Source organism: Muntiacus reevesi, chromosome 5, assembly GCF_963930625.1.
Source record: "Muntiacus reevesi chromosome 5, mMunRee1.1, whole genome shotgun sequence".
Taxonomy (NCBI): Eukaryota; Metazoa; Chordata; class Mammalia; order Artiodactyla; family Cervidae; genus Muntiacus; species Muntiacus reevesi.
In genome coordinates, this window is record NC_089253.1 from 26,400,055 (window position 1) to 26,418,681 (window position 18,627).

Here is an 18,627-nt window from a genome sequence, read left to right on the forward strand (position 1 = left end):
TCAAAACTGTCTCCTACTCAGGGTTTTTCTCAGATTAAGTTTAATATCTTTGTTCCTCAGGCTATAGATTAGTGGGTTCATCATGGAAACCATATTGATATAAAAGACAGAAGAGATTTTCCCTTCATCAATAGACACAACAGAAGGTGGTTTGAGATACATAAATGCCCCTGATCCAAAGAAGTGAGAAACAGCAATGATGTGCGAACTGCAGGTGCTGAAGGCTTTGGACCTGCCCTCTGTGGAGCTGATGTGGAGGATGTTGATGAGGATGAGACCATAAAAGACAAAGATGCTGAGACTGGGCACGATGCCCACTACAATGAACACTACAATGTACTGGGCACTACTGGTGCCCACTACAATGAACACTTCCAGCTCACTGACATAGGTACTTGTGCAGGAGAGCTCGAGTAGAGGGAGGATGTCACAGAAATAATGGTTGATGGTGTTTGCATCACAGAAGGTCAGTCTCAGCATGCATCCCGTGTGAGCCATGGCACCAGAAAATGCCATAAAATATGAGCCAATCATTAGGCTAGAACACACTTTAGGGGACATGGCAACATTATACAAAAGTGGCTTACAGATGGCCACATAGCGATCATAGGCCATTGATGTCAGCACATAGCATTCAGAAATGATTAAAAAAACAGAAGAAGTAGAGCTGGGTCATGCACCCCAGGTAAGAAATAATATTCTTCTTTGATGTGAAGTTAGTCAGCATTTTGGGTGTGAATATAGAAGAATAACAGAGGTCTATGAAAGAGAAGTTAAACAGGAAAAAGTACATTGGGGTGTGTAGGTGTGAATTCAGTGCAATTAGGATTATCAATCCCAAACTTCCCAGCACAGTGACCATGTAGATTCCTAGGAACAGGAAGAATACAGGGATTTGGAGTTGGTTTGTTAATCCCAACAGAATGAATTTGGTCACAAAAAAGCCATTTCCAGGAGCCACTCTTTTCTAAGGTGATCTGTGAGCACAGAAGAAAAAGGTTACATAGAGAACAATGATTCAATTTTCACACAATACCTCTTCTCACAAGTGTGGTGTTTGGGCTGGGAATATCTGAGAGTAACCCAGCCTGGACTCACAGAATTGTCTTAGATACTCTCTCATGGAACTGTGCTACCATTATCATGAAAAGGAATTTTTGCTTTTTTGCATCTGGTGTGATCACTAACCTAGAGCAAGACATCCTGAAATGGAAAGTCAAGTGGGCCTTAGGAAGCATCACTATGAACAAAACTATTGGAGGTAATGGAATTCCAGTTGAGCTATTTCAAATCCTAAAAGATGATGCTGTGAAAGTGTTGCACTCAATATGCCAACAAATTTGGAAAACTCAGCAGTGGCCACAGGACTGGAAAAGGTAAGGTTTCATTCCAGTCCCAAAGAAAGGCAATGCCAAAGAATGCTCAAACTACCTCACAGTTGCACTAATCTCACACGCTAGTAAAACAACACTCAAAATTCTCCAAGCCAGGCTTCAACAGTACATGAACCACGAACTTCCAGATGTTCAAGCTGGTTTTAGAAAAGGCAGAGGAACCAGAGATCAGGTTGCCAGCATCCACTGAATCATCAAAAAAGCAAGAGAGTTCCAGAAAAACATCTACTTCTGCTTTATTGGGACTTCCCTGGTGGCTCAGAGGGTAAAACGTCTGCCTTCAATGCAGGAGACCTGGGTTCGATCCCTGGGTGGGGAAGATCCCCTGGAGAAGGAAATGGCAACCCACTCCAGTATTCTTGCCTGGAAAACCCCATAGATGGAGAAGCCTGGTGGGCTACAGTTCATGGAGTCACAAAGAGTCGGACACGACTGAGTGACTTCACTTCACTGTTTTATTGACTATGCCAAATCCTTAGACTGGGTGGATCAAAACAAACTGTGGAAAGTTCTTAAAGAGATGGGATGGATATAACAATCCTGCTGATTTTACAAAATTATTGCAGAGATTTTGTTTGCAAAAACTCAGGACCTTTGTCCTCTTCCTTTTGCTTTGAATAAATTGCCCCATCCTAAAAAAAAAAAAAAAGAGAGAGAGAGAGAGAGATGGGAATACCAGACTACCTGACCTGCCTCTTGAGACATCTGTGTGCAGGTCAGGAAGCAACAGTTAGAACTTGACATGGAATGACAGGCTGGTTCTAAATAGAGAAAGGAGTGTGTCAAGGCTGTATATTGTCACTCTGCTTATTTAATTTATATGCAGAATACATCATGAGAAACACTGGAATGGATGAAGCACAAGTGGGAATCAAGATTGCTGGGAGAAATATCAAGGGCCTTCAGATATGCACATGACATCACCCTTATGGCAGAAAGTGAAGCACTAAAGAACCTCTTGATGATAGTGAAGGATGAGAGTGAAAAAGTTGGCTTGAGGATCAACATTCAGAAAACTAAGATCATGGCATCTGGTCCCATCTTTTCTTGGCAAATAGATGGGGAGACAGCAGAAACAGTGAGAGACTATTTTTTGGGACTTCAAAATCATTGCAGATGGTGACTGCAGCCATGAAATTAAAAGACTCTTGCTCCCTGGAAGAAAATTTATGACCAACCTAAACAGCATATTAAAAAGCAGAGACATTGCTTTGCCGACTAAGGTCTGTCTAGTCAAAGCTATGTTTTTTCCAGTAGTCATGTGAGAGTTGGACTATAAAGAAAGATGAGCAGCGAATAATTGATGCTTTTGAACTGTGGTGTTGGAGAAGACTCTTGAGGGTCCCCTGGACTGCAAAGAGATCCAACCAGTCCATCTTAAATGAAATCAGTCCTGAATATTTATTGGAAGGACTGATGCTGAAGCTGAAACTCTAATACTTTGGCCACCTGATGTGAAGAACCGGCTCCCTGGAAAATATCCATATGCTGGGAAAGATTGAAGGCAGGAGGAGAAGGGAATGACAGAGGATGAGATGGCTAGATGGCATCACCGACTCAATGGACATGAGTTTGAGTAAGCTCTGGGAGTTGGTGATGCACAGGGAGACCTGGTGTGCTGCAGTCCATGGGGTCGCAAAGAGTGACTGAACCCAACTGAACTGGATCTTTGTAAACTAAGTAGCAAAGAGTATCAAAACTTAGCCTACAGAAGGAAGGAAATGACTGCCCTGTGCAGACTCGACAGCCTGGGGAAAAAAACAGAGTGGATAAAGGAAAGTTTTGGACCGGGATTGACTCACTCTTCCCACATCTCAACATTTCTCCATTCACTAGAAATCTCCACTCACCAATAAGACTGTAAGCAGAGACTCTAGCACTTAGGTGCTGGTCTCTAAAGCAGATTAGACCTGGTGGGGTGAGAACAAAGAAAATTGCTTAACTAAAACTAAACAGCCAGAGTTTATGAGAGGTTAACTCTTCACCCCACACCACGGAGTAAAAGCTGTAACTATAGATGAGTGAGACTTCCATCCATGGAGAGGGGACCTACTGACTGTCTAAATCACACTTTTAGGCCCCTAGTATCTATGATCATTCACTAATTCCTGCATTGAATAAGTTTTGTTTGAGTATCATGATGCAAAATTGGGAAATAAGTTGTCATATCTTAGATCCTTGGACTTCCATTTCAAACAAGAAGGACATGAACAAATGGAATTCAGAAACTCACCTTCCTGTCTCCAGAAAACCCCAGGGCTTTCTTATCATTGGTTTTACCCTCTGGTCTTAGTGCAGCAACTTCAAGTTCTGAAGCTTTGATTCCTTTGATTCTAAGAGAATGCATATGTTTTTTCTGATTTGACTTCAAAATCTTTTACAAATATAGATCACAATTTATGTTTATGACTTTCAGTCCACTCAAGCAGCAGAGAAAAATAAACATTCTTCATTATTATTAGTTTCATCACTTAGTAAGTCACAGAAGACTTAATGTCAGTGTAATACTAGAATGCATTCAGCTATAAATGTGGCAGAACTTGCTCAGTCTCTTCCACAGGAAAACAGTCTACGTATAATAGGGACCTGGGGGGATTGCATTTACATTCTGTACCTTAATCTGTCAGTCCCCTAGAGATTCCATAGTTTACTCTTTTCCCTTCACTTAGGGATTGTCCATTTCCCACCTCCCATTTTCTGTTCATTTAGATTACAGAAGAGGAAGCCCTAGTCTCTTTTTTTTTTACTACAGAAACAACTGATGCAAATATAATTTATATAGTGAACACGTAAGAAATTCAGAAACTTGTTAAGAAAATCTTTCACCCAGTTCACGCGTGAAGCCAGCCATACTGAAGCTGGGTGTAAAGGCAATGAAAAATTGCATTTCTGGACAATATGATTCAGAAATGAGTCCTAGCAAATCAGTGCTGGTGCTGTGCTTACTGGCTCAGTCTTGTCCATCTCTCTGAGACCCCATGGACTGTAACCCACCTGGCTCCTCTGTCCATGGGATTCTCCAGGAAAGAATACTGGAGTGGGTTGCCATGCCCTCCTCCAGGTGATCTTCCCAACCCAGGGATCGAACCCATGTGTCCCTCATTGCAGATGGATTATTTACCATCTGAGGAACCAGGGAAGCCCTAGAATACTGGAGTGTGTAGTCTATCCCTTCTCCAGGGGATCTTCCTGACCCAGGAATTGAACTGGGGTACCCTGCATTACAGGTGGATTCTTACCAGCTGAGCTACCAGGGAATATCAATTAACTGGCCTATCAGTGATTCATTTATAGGAAAAATGCTCCCTGTGAGATTTCCTAATCCATAAATTCTCTGCACAGTCTCGAAAATAACTTTTTTTTTGGTGCTTTTATGTTTACTGAAATTTAAAAAAAAAATGCCTCACTAAAATCTTATTTTTGTTAAGAAGAAAAATACACACACACATAAATACACAAATATATTAATAAATGCTTATATAAAAGGCAGTTTAAAGTTCATGAGTGGTGTATATTAAACAGATAACAGTTGGTATCTCTGAGTAATGGAACTACTCATGATTTTTATGTTTTATATATTTATGAATTTTCAGAGTTCAAAAATTTTGTGTTATTCATTCTTCATTTTTTTTTAAATACCAGACAAATGTGTGTTACATTATAACAAGAAAAATTTGTTTTCTGAAAAAAGGATATTTCAGCCAAATTTTGGATTCCTGGAACAAAAACAGAAGAAAAAAGAAAACTGAAAGTAGTTTTCACTTACACAAAGGAAAAGAGCCTCTTTCTTTTACTGAACAATCATCCAATCATAAAGTTGTCTTCATTCCTTTAAGAAACAGCATTTTGAAAAGACTTAATATCATATTTGTGAAACCACAACTTCGTAAAATACTATTATTATTTCTTTATAAAAGGAAATGGAATGATTTTTTACACCACCTGCTGAGCAATAATCACTTTTAAATGGAGCTTATCGTAGAGACAGGGGCTTCCCTGGTGGCTCAGCAGTGAAGAATCCACCTACCAATGCAGGAGACCTGGGTCCCAGGGAAAATAACTCTTATTAAAGGAGGAAAGGAGCACTGGGTCTTCAGGAGAAAGCTATCTTTTAATTTTATGAGTTCTAAAATAACAATTTTCTTCTATATCAGAATTGGAACAGGACAAAAAACAGGTTTGTGTGTCCCCTCACCATTTTTGGTTTGTGCACTGTGGTGGAGTTTATAGAGACTGTACCTCAGCCTGTTCTATCTACCTCAGTGTGGCCTTTTTCTCACCTTTGTGCTCTGCTAGTTTTCAGATCTTTTTCAGAGGTGATTGTTTCATATGTAGCTGTAGATTCACTGCATTCATAGAAAGAGGTGAACTTAGGATCTTCCTATGTCACCAACTTGAACCATGTTCCCTAAAATTGGGCTTCCCTGAAAGCCCAGTTCGTAAAGAATCTGCTTCCAATGCAGGAGACCCCAGTTCAATTCCTGGGTCGGGAAGATCAGTTGGAGAAGGGATAGGCTACCCACCTCCGTATTCTTGGGCTTCCCTTGCGGCTCATCTGGTAAAGAATATGCCTGCACTGAGGGAGACCTGGGTTTGATCCCTGGGTTGGGAAGATACCCTGGAGAAGGGAATGTCTACCCACTCCAGCATTCTGGCCTGGAGAATTCCATGGACTGTATACTCCATGGGATCACAAAGAGTCGGACACCACTGAGTGACTTTCATTTTCACTAACCGTATACAGTCAATTTTATCTCACTAAAACTGCAAAAGTATGAAAATGTTACTATTTAATGAAATAAGATATTTTATTTTATTTTTAAATGACAAAAAATGTATGGCCATTGAAATTTCCTGGTAGTCCAGTAGTAAAGAATCCATCTGCCAATGCAGGGGATGTGGGTACAATTCCTGGTAAGGGAAGATGCCACACGTCCTAGGGCAACTGATTCCATTCGCCACAACCACTGAGCCCTTGGGCCACAACTACTGAAGCCCATGGTCTAGAGCCCAAGTGCAACAACTACTGAGCTCACCAGTCGCAACTTGAGAGCAACAACCACTCACCACAGCTAGAGACAGCCCAAGAACGTGTTTGGAATAATTTATGTGTGGGACTCTATCTCTCCAATTGTAAATTTTGTGAAATATAAATAGAGATCAAGTGTTTTTAATTTAAAAATTTAGTGTCACATTTATTTGGGCTGTTCTGAGAACATTTTAAGGCTTAGTACACAATAAAAGGTAAAAATATCTTAATTTTTTTTTTTTAGGTTGCATGTTGAAGAGATAATATTCTATATCTATCGAGTTACAGGAAACATTATTATAATTAATGTCACATCTTTCTCTTTTACCTTTTTAATTCAGCTAGCAGAAAGTTTGAAATCACATGTGGGACTAGAAGTATATTTAAATTGGATATCACTGGTCTAGATGGTGCTTAATAGGTTTAACTTTTTAATTAATTTCTATTGCAGCATAATTTCTCTTTACAATGCTGTGTTAGTTTCTTGCTGTACTGCAAATTGAATCAGTCATACGTATACATATAACCACTCTTTTTTTTTTTATTTCCTTCGCATGTAAGTCACTACAGAGCATTGAGTAGAGGTTCTTGTGCTATATAAGAGGTTCTCACTAGTTGTCTATATTATACATAGAAGTGTTTATATGTCAGTCCCAATGTCCTAATTCACCCCTCCTCCTCCTCCTCCTCTTCTTTTTTTGTTGTTCAGTTGCTCAGTCTTGTCTGATTCTTTGTGACCCCATGGACTGCAGCATGCCAGGCTTCCCTATCCTTCACTATTTCCCAGAGTTTCCTCAAACTCATGTCCATTGAGTCGATGATGTCATCCATCCATCTCATCCTCTGTCATCCTCTTCTCCTCCTGCCCTCAACCTTTCACAGCATCAGAGTTTTTTCCAGTGAATCGCTTCTTGGCATCAGGTGGCCAAACTATTGGAGCTTCAACATCAGTCTTTCCAATGAATACTCAGAGTTGATTTCCTTTAGGATTGAATGGTTTGATCTCCTTGCTGTCCAAGGGACTCTCTGTGACCCCATGAACTATAGTCCACCAGGTTTCTATGTCCTTGGAGATTCTCCAGGAAAGAATATTGGGGTGGGCAGCCACTTTCTTCTCCAGAGGATCTTTCCAACCCAGGGATTGAACCAGGGTCTTCCGCATTACAGGATGATTTCTTACCTGTCTGAGCCACCATGGAAGCCTCTTCCCTTATTAGTAACCAAAAGTTTGTTCACTACATTTGTGACTCTATTTATGCTTTACCATTTTAACTAGTGATAGTTAACCTCTACCATTTTTCAGGATGTAATTTAGGAGCTTTCTGGTCTGTGACTCAGAGAACCATTTTTTGTTAAAACTAGAAAACCAGAGCTTTCAGTTCTATTTATTACATAAGTACAATCAAATTCCATGGCTTACCTGATGGACTCTCAGTTGTGAAAATTTCAACAATTTCCCTTGTTACTTTTCAGCTCCATTCATGAACATTAAAAAGCAAAAACAACTAAGAATAGCTATGCTGTGAAAGTAAAATACCCTGACTTGATTGCTCTCTTTTGAAAGAAGTCCAAATAGATAGACTCAGTACTTATTGCTAACTAACATGTGTTCAAATTGCTCAACTCTCTGTTAAGTTATCTCCTTAGAAATGTCACCACTCTTTATTATAACAAATACTACTTAAATTATTTTATTAAATTTTTCCGATTAGTCAAAGACAAATTGCTTTCAAGGAAACTTTATTTTTTTCTGTAAATGAAGCACATTCCGTTTGTATTTTGATGTTCATGAAAGATTAGTAACTGGGTTTCAGCCACTCTTGTGACCACCTTGAATTGTGATAGAACGTATAACCTGGTGGGCACACCTCTGAGATGTCCACAGATTTCCAAGTAGCACTGATATCTTTCATATCTGTTTATATACACTTTTCTTTCAACAAAGAAAACAAGTTTTTCAAAATGAAGAGTGAATAAAAGAAAGGGAAAAAAGCAGAAAGCTGAAGCCAAGATCAACTATTTCACATAACTAGAACTTAAAAGGTTAAAATAAATTGTGTTGATATTGGGATCGGGGGAGGAGAATGAGTGGTCTTTTTAAACTAAGACAGGGTTTAACAATCTCAGCATCTAAAAAACTAACAGACCAATAAACCAGTTATATTGAATTTTAAAATAACTGAATACTGTGTGGAGACGACTAGGAATGTGGCAAATGGTGAATATCAACAAAGGTATTTTCTAAAATATTTAACTGACTTGATACATTGAGTTGAGGATTTTTAGATTTGACTTTGTTAAACTTTTTTCCCCAAAATGATGATAATTCAATATCCTTTCCAGAAAAGCCATGGTCACAACTTGCTTTATTCATCCAATATTTTTAAAAAATTTTTTCATTTTCTCATTGTTGTACCAGCTGCAGCTCAAGGTTTTCACACCTAAAAATCCAAATGGAAATAGCATATGGAAGCCAACAAGAAGGTGTTATTTAGTCCTTTCTGACTCCTCCTGTCCTGTGGGTTTAGTTTTCTTTTCTTTTTATAATTCAAATAAATTATGCTTTTATCATCCAAATAAATTATGTGACCTCCACAATATATCTAGGGCTTTCCAGGATGGAGAAAGGAATAGATAAAGGCTTCCATTATCTAACATTCTTCATTCTAAATTTCTTTTTCATAATTGAGTTCCAGTTATCCCTAGCTATTTTATCTCCTGGGGCCTCCCAAGTGGCTCAGTGGTAAAGAATCTGTCTGTCAGTGCAGGAGACAAAGGTTTGATCCCTGGGTTAGGAAGATCCTCTGGAGAAGAAAATGGCTACCCACTCCAGTATTCTTGCCTGGAAAATCCCATGGACAGAGGTGCCTGTCAGGTTAGAGTCCATTGGGTCACAGAGTTAGATGTGACTAAAGCTACTGAACAACAATTTTGTCTCCTAAAGAGTTGTTCTTTCTCTACCTGATTCCCCAAACATGGCTATAACTTTTCCATCTTCATTTCCAATAACTACTAACATATGGACACTGTGCATTATAATTTTATCAGGCTTTATGGACACTGGAATGTATTTACAATAATCAATGCAATATAAATTCAGATTGAAATAGTATCATGACCATTCCCATGGGGGACCTCTTATATACTGACCATGTGTGTCTCTCTGAGTCCTGACATATTGACATGATTTAGGCTCCTTTTTCTCACATGTCCTGCCCCTGAATTATAGATAGTTGCAAACTTTCTAAATTCAATTTTTAAAATTTTGTTTCAGAAAAAGTAACTTCCTTGTTTGAGCCAATCTGATCCCCAATATATTAACCCAAAGTTTTCCTCTGTCCCAACAAAAAGAACAATCAAGTTGTTTTCTACAAAATAACTAAAAAAGTAATAGCCACACTGAGGGAAATTCATTTATCATCTTGGGACAAGGCAGAGTCACCTTTGAAATTAGCAGTGTTTTCTCAAATTCTACCATTACTGAAATAAAAGTAATAGGAGAAGGTAACAGCAAAATAGATTACAAAGTAGCAAACTTGAAATCAATTTTCCTTTATAAAGCTAGATGACTTAAGTAAATCTATCAACTCTAATCTTTACTTTTGCCTGCTTAAATAAATATAGTTTGATAAACTGTTATGTCAATGCTTGTATACTAAGGTTAAAAAAAAATAGCTCTTTGACAAAAGAAGCTTGAAGCATAGCATTTATATATATAAAATGGATTATCCTTGATAGTCATCATAGAACCTTTTAACTCTGACATTCTTGCCAGCTGGGGCATGAAAAGAGTAGAAATATTTAATTCATGCTTTTAGTAGCAAGTGACAGACTAAAACACTCTCAGTCATACAGTGACACTCTAGTGTTACAGAATGCCATTATTTGAAGACCATGTATAATGTTCTAGACAATGAAAAAATAAAAGAGTTCAAAAGTGACAATGATATAAAAGGATAGAGATAATATTATGATTTAATTAAAGCTATTACTAAACAGGAAAAAAAGGTAGAGAAGATATTTTGTCATCATGAGGAAAAAAAAAAGACCTACTCCAAAAAGAATAGACATTGCTTATGAATAAAGACTCAAATTTCCTTTGCCAGGTTAAGGGGAAAAAAATGGATCAAAAGGCTGCCACAAATAATATATAATTAAAGCACAGAATCTCATTGTCATATAACCAACTGCACAGGCAGATACTTTTGATCAAAACTGTCTCCTATTCAGGGTTTTTTTCAGAGCAAGCTTAACGTCTTTGTTCCTCAAGCTATAAATTAAAGGGTTCAGCAAGGGAACAGTATTGGTATAAAAGACAGAAGAAATTTTTCCCTCATCCTTGGACCCAGCAGAAGATGGTTTGAGATACACAAATGCAGCTGAGCCAAAGAATAGGGAAACAGCAATTATGTGGGAACTGCAGGTGCTGAGGGCTTTGAATCTTCCTTCCATGGACTTGATGTGGAGGATGCTGGAAAAGATGAGACCATAAGAGACAAAGATGGTGAGACTGGGCACAATGATATTGATGCCCACCACAATGAAAATTACCAGCTCATTGACCTGGGTACTTGTGCAGGAGAGTTGGAGAAGAGGGAGCACGTCACAGAAAAAATGGTTGATGGTGTTTGCATCACAGAAAGTCAGTGTCAACATGTTTCCAGTGTGAGCCATGGCACCAGAAAATGCCATCAAGTAGGAACCAAGGACAAGGCTGGTACACACTTTAGGGGACATGATAACATTATACAAAAGTGGGTTACAGATGGCCGCATAGCGATCATAGGCCATTGATGTCAGCACATAGATTTCAGAAATAGCAAAAAAACACAAAAAGTAAAGCTGGGTCATGCACCCCACATAAGAAATAATATTATTCTTTGATATGAAGGTAATTAGCATTTTTGGTGTAAACACAGAAGAATAACAGAAATCTATGAAGGACAAGTGAAAGAGGAAAAAGTACATGGGAGTGTGTAGATGTGAATTCATCCCAATTAAAGTTATCATGCCCAAGTTTCCCAACACAGTGACTGTATATATTACTAGGAACAGGAAGAACAAGGGGAGTTGGAGATCAGGTTGATCTGTTAATCCCAGTAGAAGGAATTCAGTCACAAATGAATCATTTCCAGAAGTCATTCTTCTCTAAGAGAATCTGTGGACAGAGGAGAATGTATTACATGGAGAAAAATTCGACTCCTCCAACATCTGTTCTCTGAAGAATGTTGTATGCCCTGGCAAGATCTGAGACCTGATCAATGTGGACCATAGTCTGTTTTATCATTATCATGAAACTGAGTGACTTGGGCATTCTTTCATTAGTCTTTATAAGCTATATGAGCAAAATTTATCAAAACTTAGCCTGCAGCATGAAGCACATTGGTTCCCTACGCAAATGACTATTGTAAAAACCACAGGATTGTGGAGAAGTTTAGACTAGGACATAGTCACGCTTCTCTCTTTCATCAATTCTTCTTTCACATGACCCATCTCTTCACAGTAAAATTGGAAGCAGTAACCCCACCAACCTGGTACTGACCTCCAACATATGTTAGACTTGGTGGAATAAGAATCAAGTAGATTTTCTGAACCAAAACTAAGGGACCAGAATCTAGGAGGGATTAAGTTACTGCTCCATGTCACAAAAACCATAAATATAGAAAAGTGAGATGTCCTTGGATGGAACTGATTGAGATAATGCATTCTCTGAGCAAATTAATATCTTTAAACTTTCCCTGCACCCATCTTTTAACATATCCTTCTACCAGTTTCACTGATTTTCAGGACTACAAAAATTAAAGTCATCTATCTTAGACCCCTGAACATTCATCAGAAAAGGAGGGCATTAATATAAGTGGGATTCAGAAACTCACCTTCCTTAGGCCATCAAACCTTGCTATTTCCTTATCTGAATTCTTATCCCCATGTCTTGGAAGAGCAACTTCAGGCTCTGAGGCTTTCTTTCCTTTGTTTCTAAGAGGATGCAGCCTACACTTAATGTCTCATATGTACTATAAATCTTTCAGAACTACAGCTCATAATTTTTGAGCAAATTGAGTTTTTATTATTATCATCTTTGCCACTTGGTAAGTCACAGAAAATTTAACGTGAGTGTAATGATGTCATACACTCAGTTATCCCAGGGCAGAAGCTTGCTCAGACACTTCCCCAAGGAAACATTCTAAATGTAATAGGGACCTGAGGGGATTTTATTTACAAATATGACCATTATGTATCTTTTGTCCCTTAGGGATTCTAAAGTTTACTCAAGTTTTCCCTTCACTATAAGGATTATTGACTTCCCTGGCAGTCCAGTGGTTAATACTCAGCTTCCATTGCAGGGGGTTGTGTTCAATCCCTGGTCAGGGAACTAAGATCCTACATGCCACGTGGTGCAACCAAAATATATTTTGGGCTTCCCTGGTGGCTTAGCTGGTAAAGAATTTTCTTGCAATGCAGGAGGCCTGGGTTCTACCCCCTGGGTTGTGAAGATCCCCTGGAGAAGGGAATGGCTACCCGTTCCAGTATTCTGGCCTGGAGAATTCCATGGACTTCATAGTCCGTGGGGTTGCAAACAGTTGGACACGACTGAGCAACTTTCACTTTCATAGAGATTATACATTCCAGAGACTAAAAAAGGTCCAACTCCTAGTAATGTGTGAAATTAGTTATACAGAAACTGTTAGAGAAATTCAGGAAATTCTCTTTTCATAATACTTATTTTTCCAAAGAACCTTCATGTTGGGGCCAATTCCCCAGTTCTAGCTTCTCCCTGGGAAAGGAAAGGTATGCATTATGTGGCCAATGCCCCAACTTTTCTTCAGGGTGTCCAGGAGACTAGCTTCAAGACAGCCTGTGTGTCAGAAAGCATAAGGGACCGAGGATACAGAATTCTGTAGCTATCGTGGATGAGAGAGAACCAAGATGATGGATTGGGCTGGAAGCCACTATAGCTCCCCCTCACCAGATCAGCATAGAACAAAGTACTGAAAACTCCTCTCTTATAGCTTTCCCTGGAGAGGAAGGAAGTGTGCCATACATCTCAGGACACAGCATATCTGGCGGCTGCTTGTGGACTAAGCCCACTAAGAACCAAGATAGAAGGCTGAACTAAAACAAAGGTTGAGTGGTCCACATTGGCCAGGCTCCAGTACAATGCCAGCCCATGAAAATGAGGACAGACCAGAAAGTTAAAGACCAATACAGTATACTAATGCATATATATGGAATTTTAAAAGATAGTAACAATAACCCTATATGCAAAACAGAAAAAGAGACACAGATATACAGAACAGACTTTGAGACTGTCTGGGAGAAGGCGAGGGTGGGATGTTCTGAGAAAACAGCATTGAAACAAGTATACAATCAAGGGTGAAACTGATCACTCGCCCAGGTTGGATGCATGAGACGTGTGCTCAGGGCTGGTGCACTGGGAAGACCCAGAGGGATGGGGTGGGGAGGGAGGCGGGAGGGGGAATTGGGATGGGGAACACATGTAAATCCATGGCTGATTCATGTCGATGTATGGCAAAAACCACTACAATATTGTAAAGTAATTAGCCTTTAACTAATAAAAATTTAAAAAAAATAAAAATAAAAAAAAGAAAATTAGGACAGATGGGTGTTTTGTGTAATGTGCACACACCAAAAAAGAGAGTGTATAAAAATGAAGATATTCTGAAATATTTTCTTTAAAAAGATTAAGAAAAAGCACTGCAAACTGACTTTAATGGAATGGATATGTAAATTACCTGACACAGAGTCAAAAAAGTATCATGTTTACTCTAATCAGGGAAAAATACATAACCAATTTCACAAAGATTCAGAAAACTTAAAAATACTAACACTAGCCCAGGTGAGATGCATGAGATGAGTGCTCGGGCCTGGTGCACTGGGAGGACCCAGAGGAGTCGGGTGGAGAGGGAGGTGGGAGGGGGGATCGGGATGGGGAATACGTGTAACTCTATGGCTGATTCGTGTCAATGTATGACAAAACCCACTGAAATGCTGTGAAGTAATTGGCCTCCAACTAATAAAATAAAATTAAAAAAACAAAACAAAAAAAACAACAAAAAAAATACTAAACAGAAATCATGAAGCTGAAGAAAGGAATAGAGAGAACATAGAATGTCACTCAGTCATGTCCGACTCTTTGCGACCCCAGGGACTATAGTCCACATGCTCCTCTGCCCATGGACTTCTCCAGGCAAGAATACTGGAAAAAGTAGCTCCTTCTCCAGGGTATCTTCCCAACCTAGGGATTGAATCTGCACCTCTTTCACTGCAGGAGGATTCTTTACCATCTGAGCCACCAGAGAAGCCTAAAGAATACATAAGTATGTATTTATTTACACACATGCATACAGATCAAATGGGACTTCCTTAGTGACTCAGTGGTAAAGAATCTACTTGCAAAGGAGATGTGGGTTCAATCCCTGGATCAGGAAGATACACTGGAGAATAAATTGCCAACCCACTCCAATACTCTTTCCTGGGAAATCCCATGGACAGAGGAGTCTACTGGTCTAGAGTCCATGGGGCCACAGAAGAGTCAGACACAAACTAGTGAATAAACAACATTTAGTAGGAAAAAACAGTATCATTTTTACCTATATAGCAGGGTCCCCATAGTAGTAAAAGAAAGTACCAGACTCTGAGATTTGTCAAACTGCACAGAATAAGCAGTGGTCACAATTCAAAACCCAGACCAATGACCTGTGCTACCGCAAATATGGGATATTTTTTGCAAGGCAACTCTAAAGGGAAAAATATTGAAAAGATTAAAAGACATTGTATGATTCCATTTTGGCTGCTACAATAAAATCTGGGGCTTCCCTGGTGGTTCAGATGTTAAAGTATCTGCCTACAGTGCAGGAGAAGATACCCTGGAGAAAGATCCCCTGGAGAAAGGAATGGCAACCCACTCCAGCATTCTTGCCTGGAAAATTCCATGGGAATTCAGGACAGAGAAGCCTGATGTGTTACAGCCCATAGGATGGCAAAGAGTCAGACGTGACTGAGAACTAACACACACATGCACGCACACACACACACACACACACACACACACACACACACAGAGTAAAATCTACAGATTGGGGGGCTTTATAAAAAAGTAAGTTTATTTCTCAAAGTTCTGGATCCAAGGAAGTCCAAGATCAAGGCATTGGAAGATTCAGTGCCTGGTGAGGTTCCTCTTCTTGGTTCAGAGCCTGCCATTTCTTGCTATATCCTCTCAGGATGAAAGGAAACCTCTCTGCTGTCTCTTTTATAAAAGCACTGATCCCACCCATGAAATCTCTATCCTTATGATGTAATCAGCTACCACAGTTCTCAGCTCCTAAGGCCATCACATTGAGGATTAGGTTTCAGCATATGAATTTCAGGAAGACACAAACATTCAGTCTGCAGTAATCTTCACTCAAAGATTACACATTTTGACACTTTAATTTTCGGTTTCACTTTGAATTTTTTCCTTCATTCTCTGTATCTACAACCTAAGATCTATGTTTAGGATCATTCCAGTATATCACACTGGAGTTTGAAAAAGCTATCCTCACCCAATTAGGTAGAATGGGGAAATTCATGATGTAGCATTTTGGAAAAGAATCCAAATAAGGAGAAAATTATTAATTATGTGAATTATGATTAGATATCCTTCTAGGAAACTCCAGAAAAGTTTGTGATATTAAAAAGAGACATCAGACTCTCTTCACAAGAATCATTTTAACAAGCAAAGCTCCCCATTTCAAAGCAAGTAGCCATGATTGAGGGATGTTCTTATACTCAAATATTGTCATATATTGAACTTTTAAACAGACAAAAAGAATAGAAACCCTGGGTCAAAGGCAATGAATAATTGCATTTCTGGACAACAGAACTTAGAAATGTGTCATAGCAAATCCCACAGCGTTACAATACATGTATCATTAGAAGAGAAGTGCAGTTATCTGGGGTTTACCCTACTAAGCATATTAACTGTCCTATCAATGACTTATAGGAAAAAGGTTTTTTCTTAGATTTACTAATTCCTGTTGATAAATTGTCTACATAGTCTAAAACATAACTCTTGGCAAAGGAAAGAAAGAACACTAGGTTTTAGGGGACAGATTTCTTAAAATTTCAAGTATCCTAAAATAAGCTTTCCTTCTGTATCAGAACTACAACCTCGTGTGAAAAAAAATAATTTGTTAATTGTCCTGTGTATTAAGGAATAGAGTTACGAAGTATGAAAATCCCTATCAGTGAAGGGAACTAGTCTCAATTGGAAATCATTTCAGCAATAATCTAAGTAAACAGCTCCCACTGATGGGGACTTTTGTCTTAAATAATATTGGAACTAACTTAAAAAAAATTGCTCTAAGAAATATACCAAAAATATTGAAGAGATTTTCCTAGAAACACACAACCTACCAAAAATGAATCTAATGAAGATCTGTGGCAAGTAAAAGAGTAAAATTAGCCCATTATCTTACACCAAAAACAAAGATTAATTCAAAATGGATTAGAGAATTAATTAAGTGAAAGACCTGAAACCATAAAATTTCTAGAAGAAAACACAGGCGGTAACCTCCTTAACATTAATCCTAGAAATGTTTTTTAATTAATTAATTAATTTTTAATGAAAGCATAGTTGATTTACATTGTTTTATTAGTATCATATTAGTTGTATTAACAGCATAGTTATTCATTCATTTATTTTAATTTTTGTATTCCATTTATAAGTGAAAAGTACAGAATTTATCTTTCTCTATATGACTTATTTCACTAAGCGTAATACTCTTCCAGGTCCAATAGCAAACTTTCTTTTTTTTTTTTTACTGAGTAGTACCTAGTGCATATATATTCCAAATTCGTTTCATCCCATTCATTTACCAATGGACACAGGTTGCTTCCACACCTTCGCAATTATAAATAATGCTGCTATGAACAATGGAGTTAGAATCAGTGCTTTCATTTTCTTCAGATATATACCCAGGGTACGAATTGCTGAATCATACAGTGATTCTATTTTTACTTTTCTGAGGAACCTCCATAATGTTTCACATAATGGCTGTATCAGTTTACGTTCCAACCAGACTCCATGTGGATCTCTCTTTACAGCCTTGGATGTGAACAGCTGTTCTGCTACTCCCCAGGTTGATTTCAGCAAGAGTTGCTCTGTATGTGGTTTGTAGTCTGATATGTTCTTCAGGGAAGGTGAACCCACTGTCTTCCTACTGTGCTATCTTGATCTCCCTTTTTATATTTGTAGTTTCACTTGTTATAGGCAATCTCTGTGCTGAGGGTCAGGCTCAGGCAAAACTTAAGTTCTCTGGTCTTTCTGAGCTTGCACCTCTCACTATACAAGCATGAAGACTTTCTAATATTTGTGTGTATGCTTCTTAAAAGTCCTGGTCTTTAATGTCAGGCTCCCAAAAGATAGAAAAAAAAAGAAAAATGAATATAGGAGGGATACAAGATACTGGTCATTAAATTCCCTGAAACTTGCTTCAGCTGAACTGGTGTGGGGTGGGGGTTTGGGGAGGGGCAAAGCCATGGTGGGGAGGTGCACCAATTATGGCTGCTCTCCTCTCTGCACCTCTGATTCAGAAGCAATAAGCAATAATCAGAGAACAGATATTGGATATTTGGAGGAAAATGTCCTATTTGCCAACTGGCTCCCATAAGAATTCTTGCAAGGTTCACCTGGAACTTATGCAAGTGTGTTAGCTATAGGGTTCTGCTGGGGCATGGGTAGCTCCATTAAACAGTGAAAAATCACTGAAATCAACCACAACTAACTATATAAGTGTCCTGGAAGTTGTGAGGCTTCTATAGATTACACACTTCCAAAATAGTTATATAAGATAGATTATGCCAGTGCAATTGTTTTTAAGTGGGGAAATATTTGTGGTGCTTCCTATTTTGCCATCTTCCCAGGATCCTCCTCCTTCCCCTTTTATGTAGCAATCCATTTCCTTTCACAGCTACCCTCCAACTCATCAACCCAGTTATACATGTTTAAACCTAGCATACCCTCTCATATTTTCTTACTTGCTGCTGCTACTGCTACTAAGTCGCTTCAGTCGTGTCCGACTCTGTGCGACCCCATAGATGGCAGTCCACCAGGCTCCAGGCTCCCCTGTCCCTGGGATTCTTCAGGCAAGAAGAGTGGAGTGGTTTGTCATTTCCTTCTCCAGTGCATAAAAGTGAAAAGTC

General features: G+C 38.8%; 1 protein-coding gene and 1 pseudogene across 1 annotated transcript; both read right to left on the bottom strand.

The window, feature by feature from the left end:
• Positions 1–3,741, bottom strand: LOC136169243 (olfactory receptor 8B8-like; annotated as a pseudogene).
• A 6,891-nt stretch (positions 3,742–10,632) lies between these two features.
• LOC136168751 (olfactory receptor 8B3-like) lies at positions 10,633–16,512 on the bottom strand. The gene is made up of 2 exons (XM_065936445.1): positions 16,489–16,512; positions 10,633–11,571 (listed from the first exon to the last, which is right to left on the bottom strand). The coding sequence occupies exon 2, from the start codon at positions 11,563–11,565 to the stop codon at positions 10,633–10,635; it is 933 nt and encodes a 310-aa protein (XP_065792517.1). The 5' UTR covers positions 11,566–11,571; positions 16,489–16,512.
• Positions 16,513–18,627: the final 2,115 nt, after the last annotated feature.

What these genes read in the sequence shown, in the direction of transcription:
- LOC136168751 (XM_065936445.1), bottom strand. Translation starts at nt 11,565, where the DNA reads ATGACTTCTGGAAATGATTCATTTGTGACTGAATTCCTTCTACTGGGA.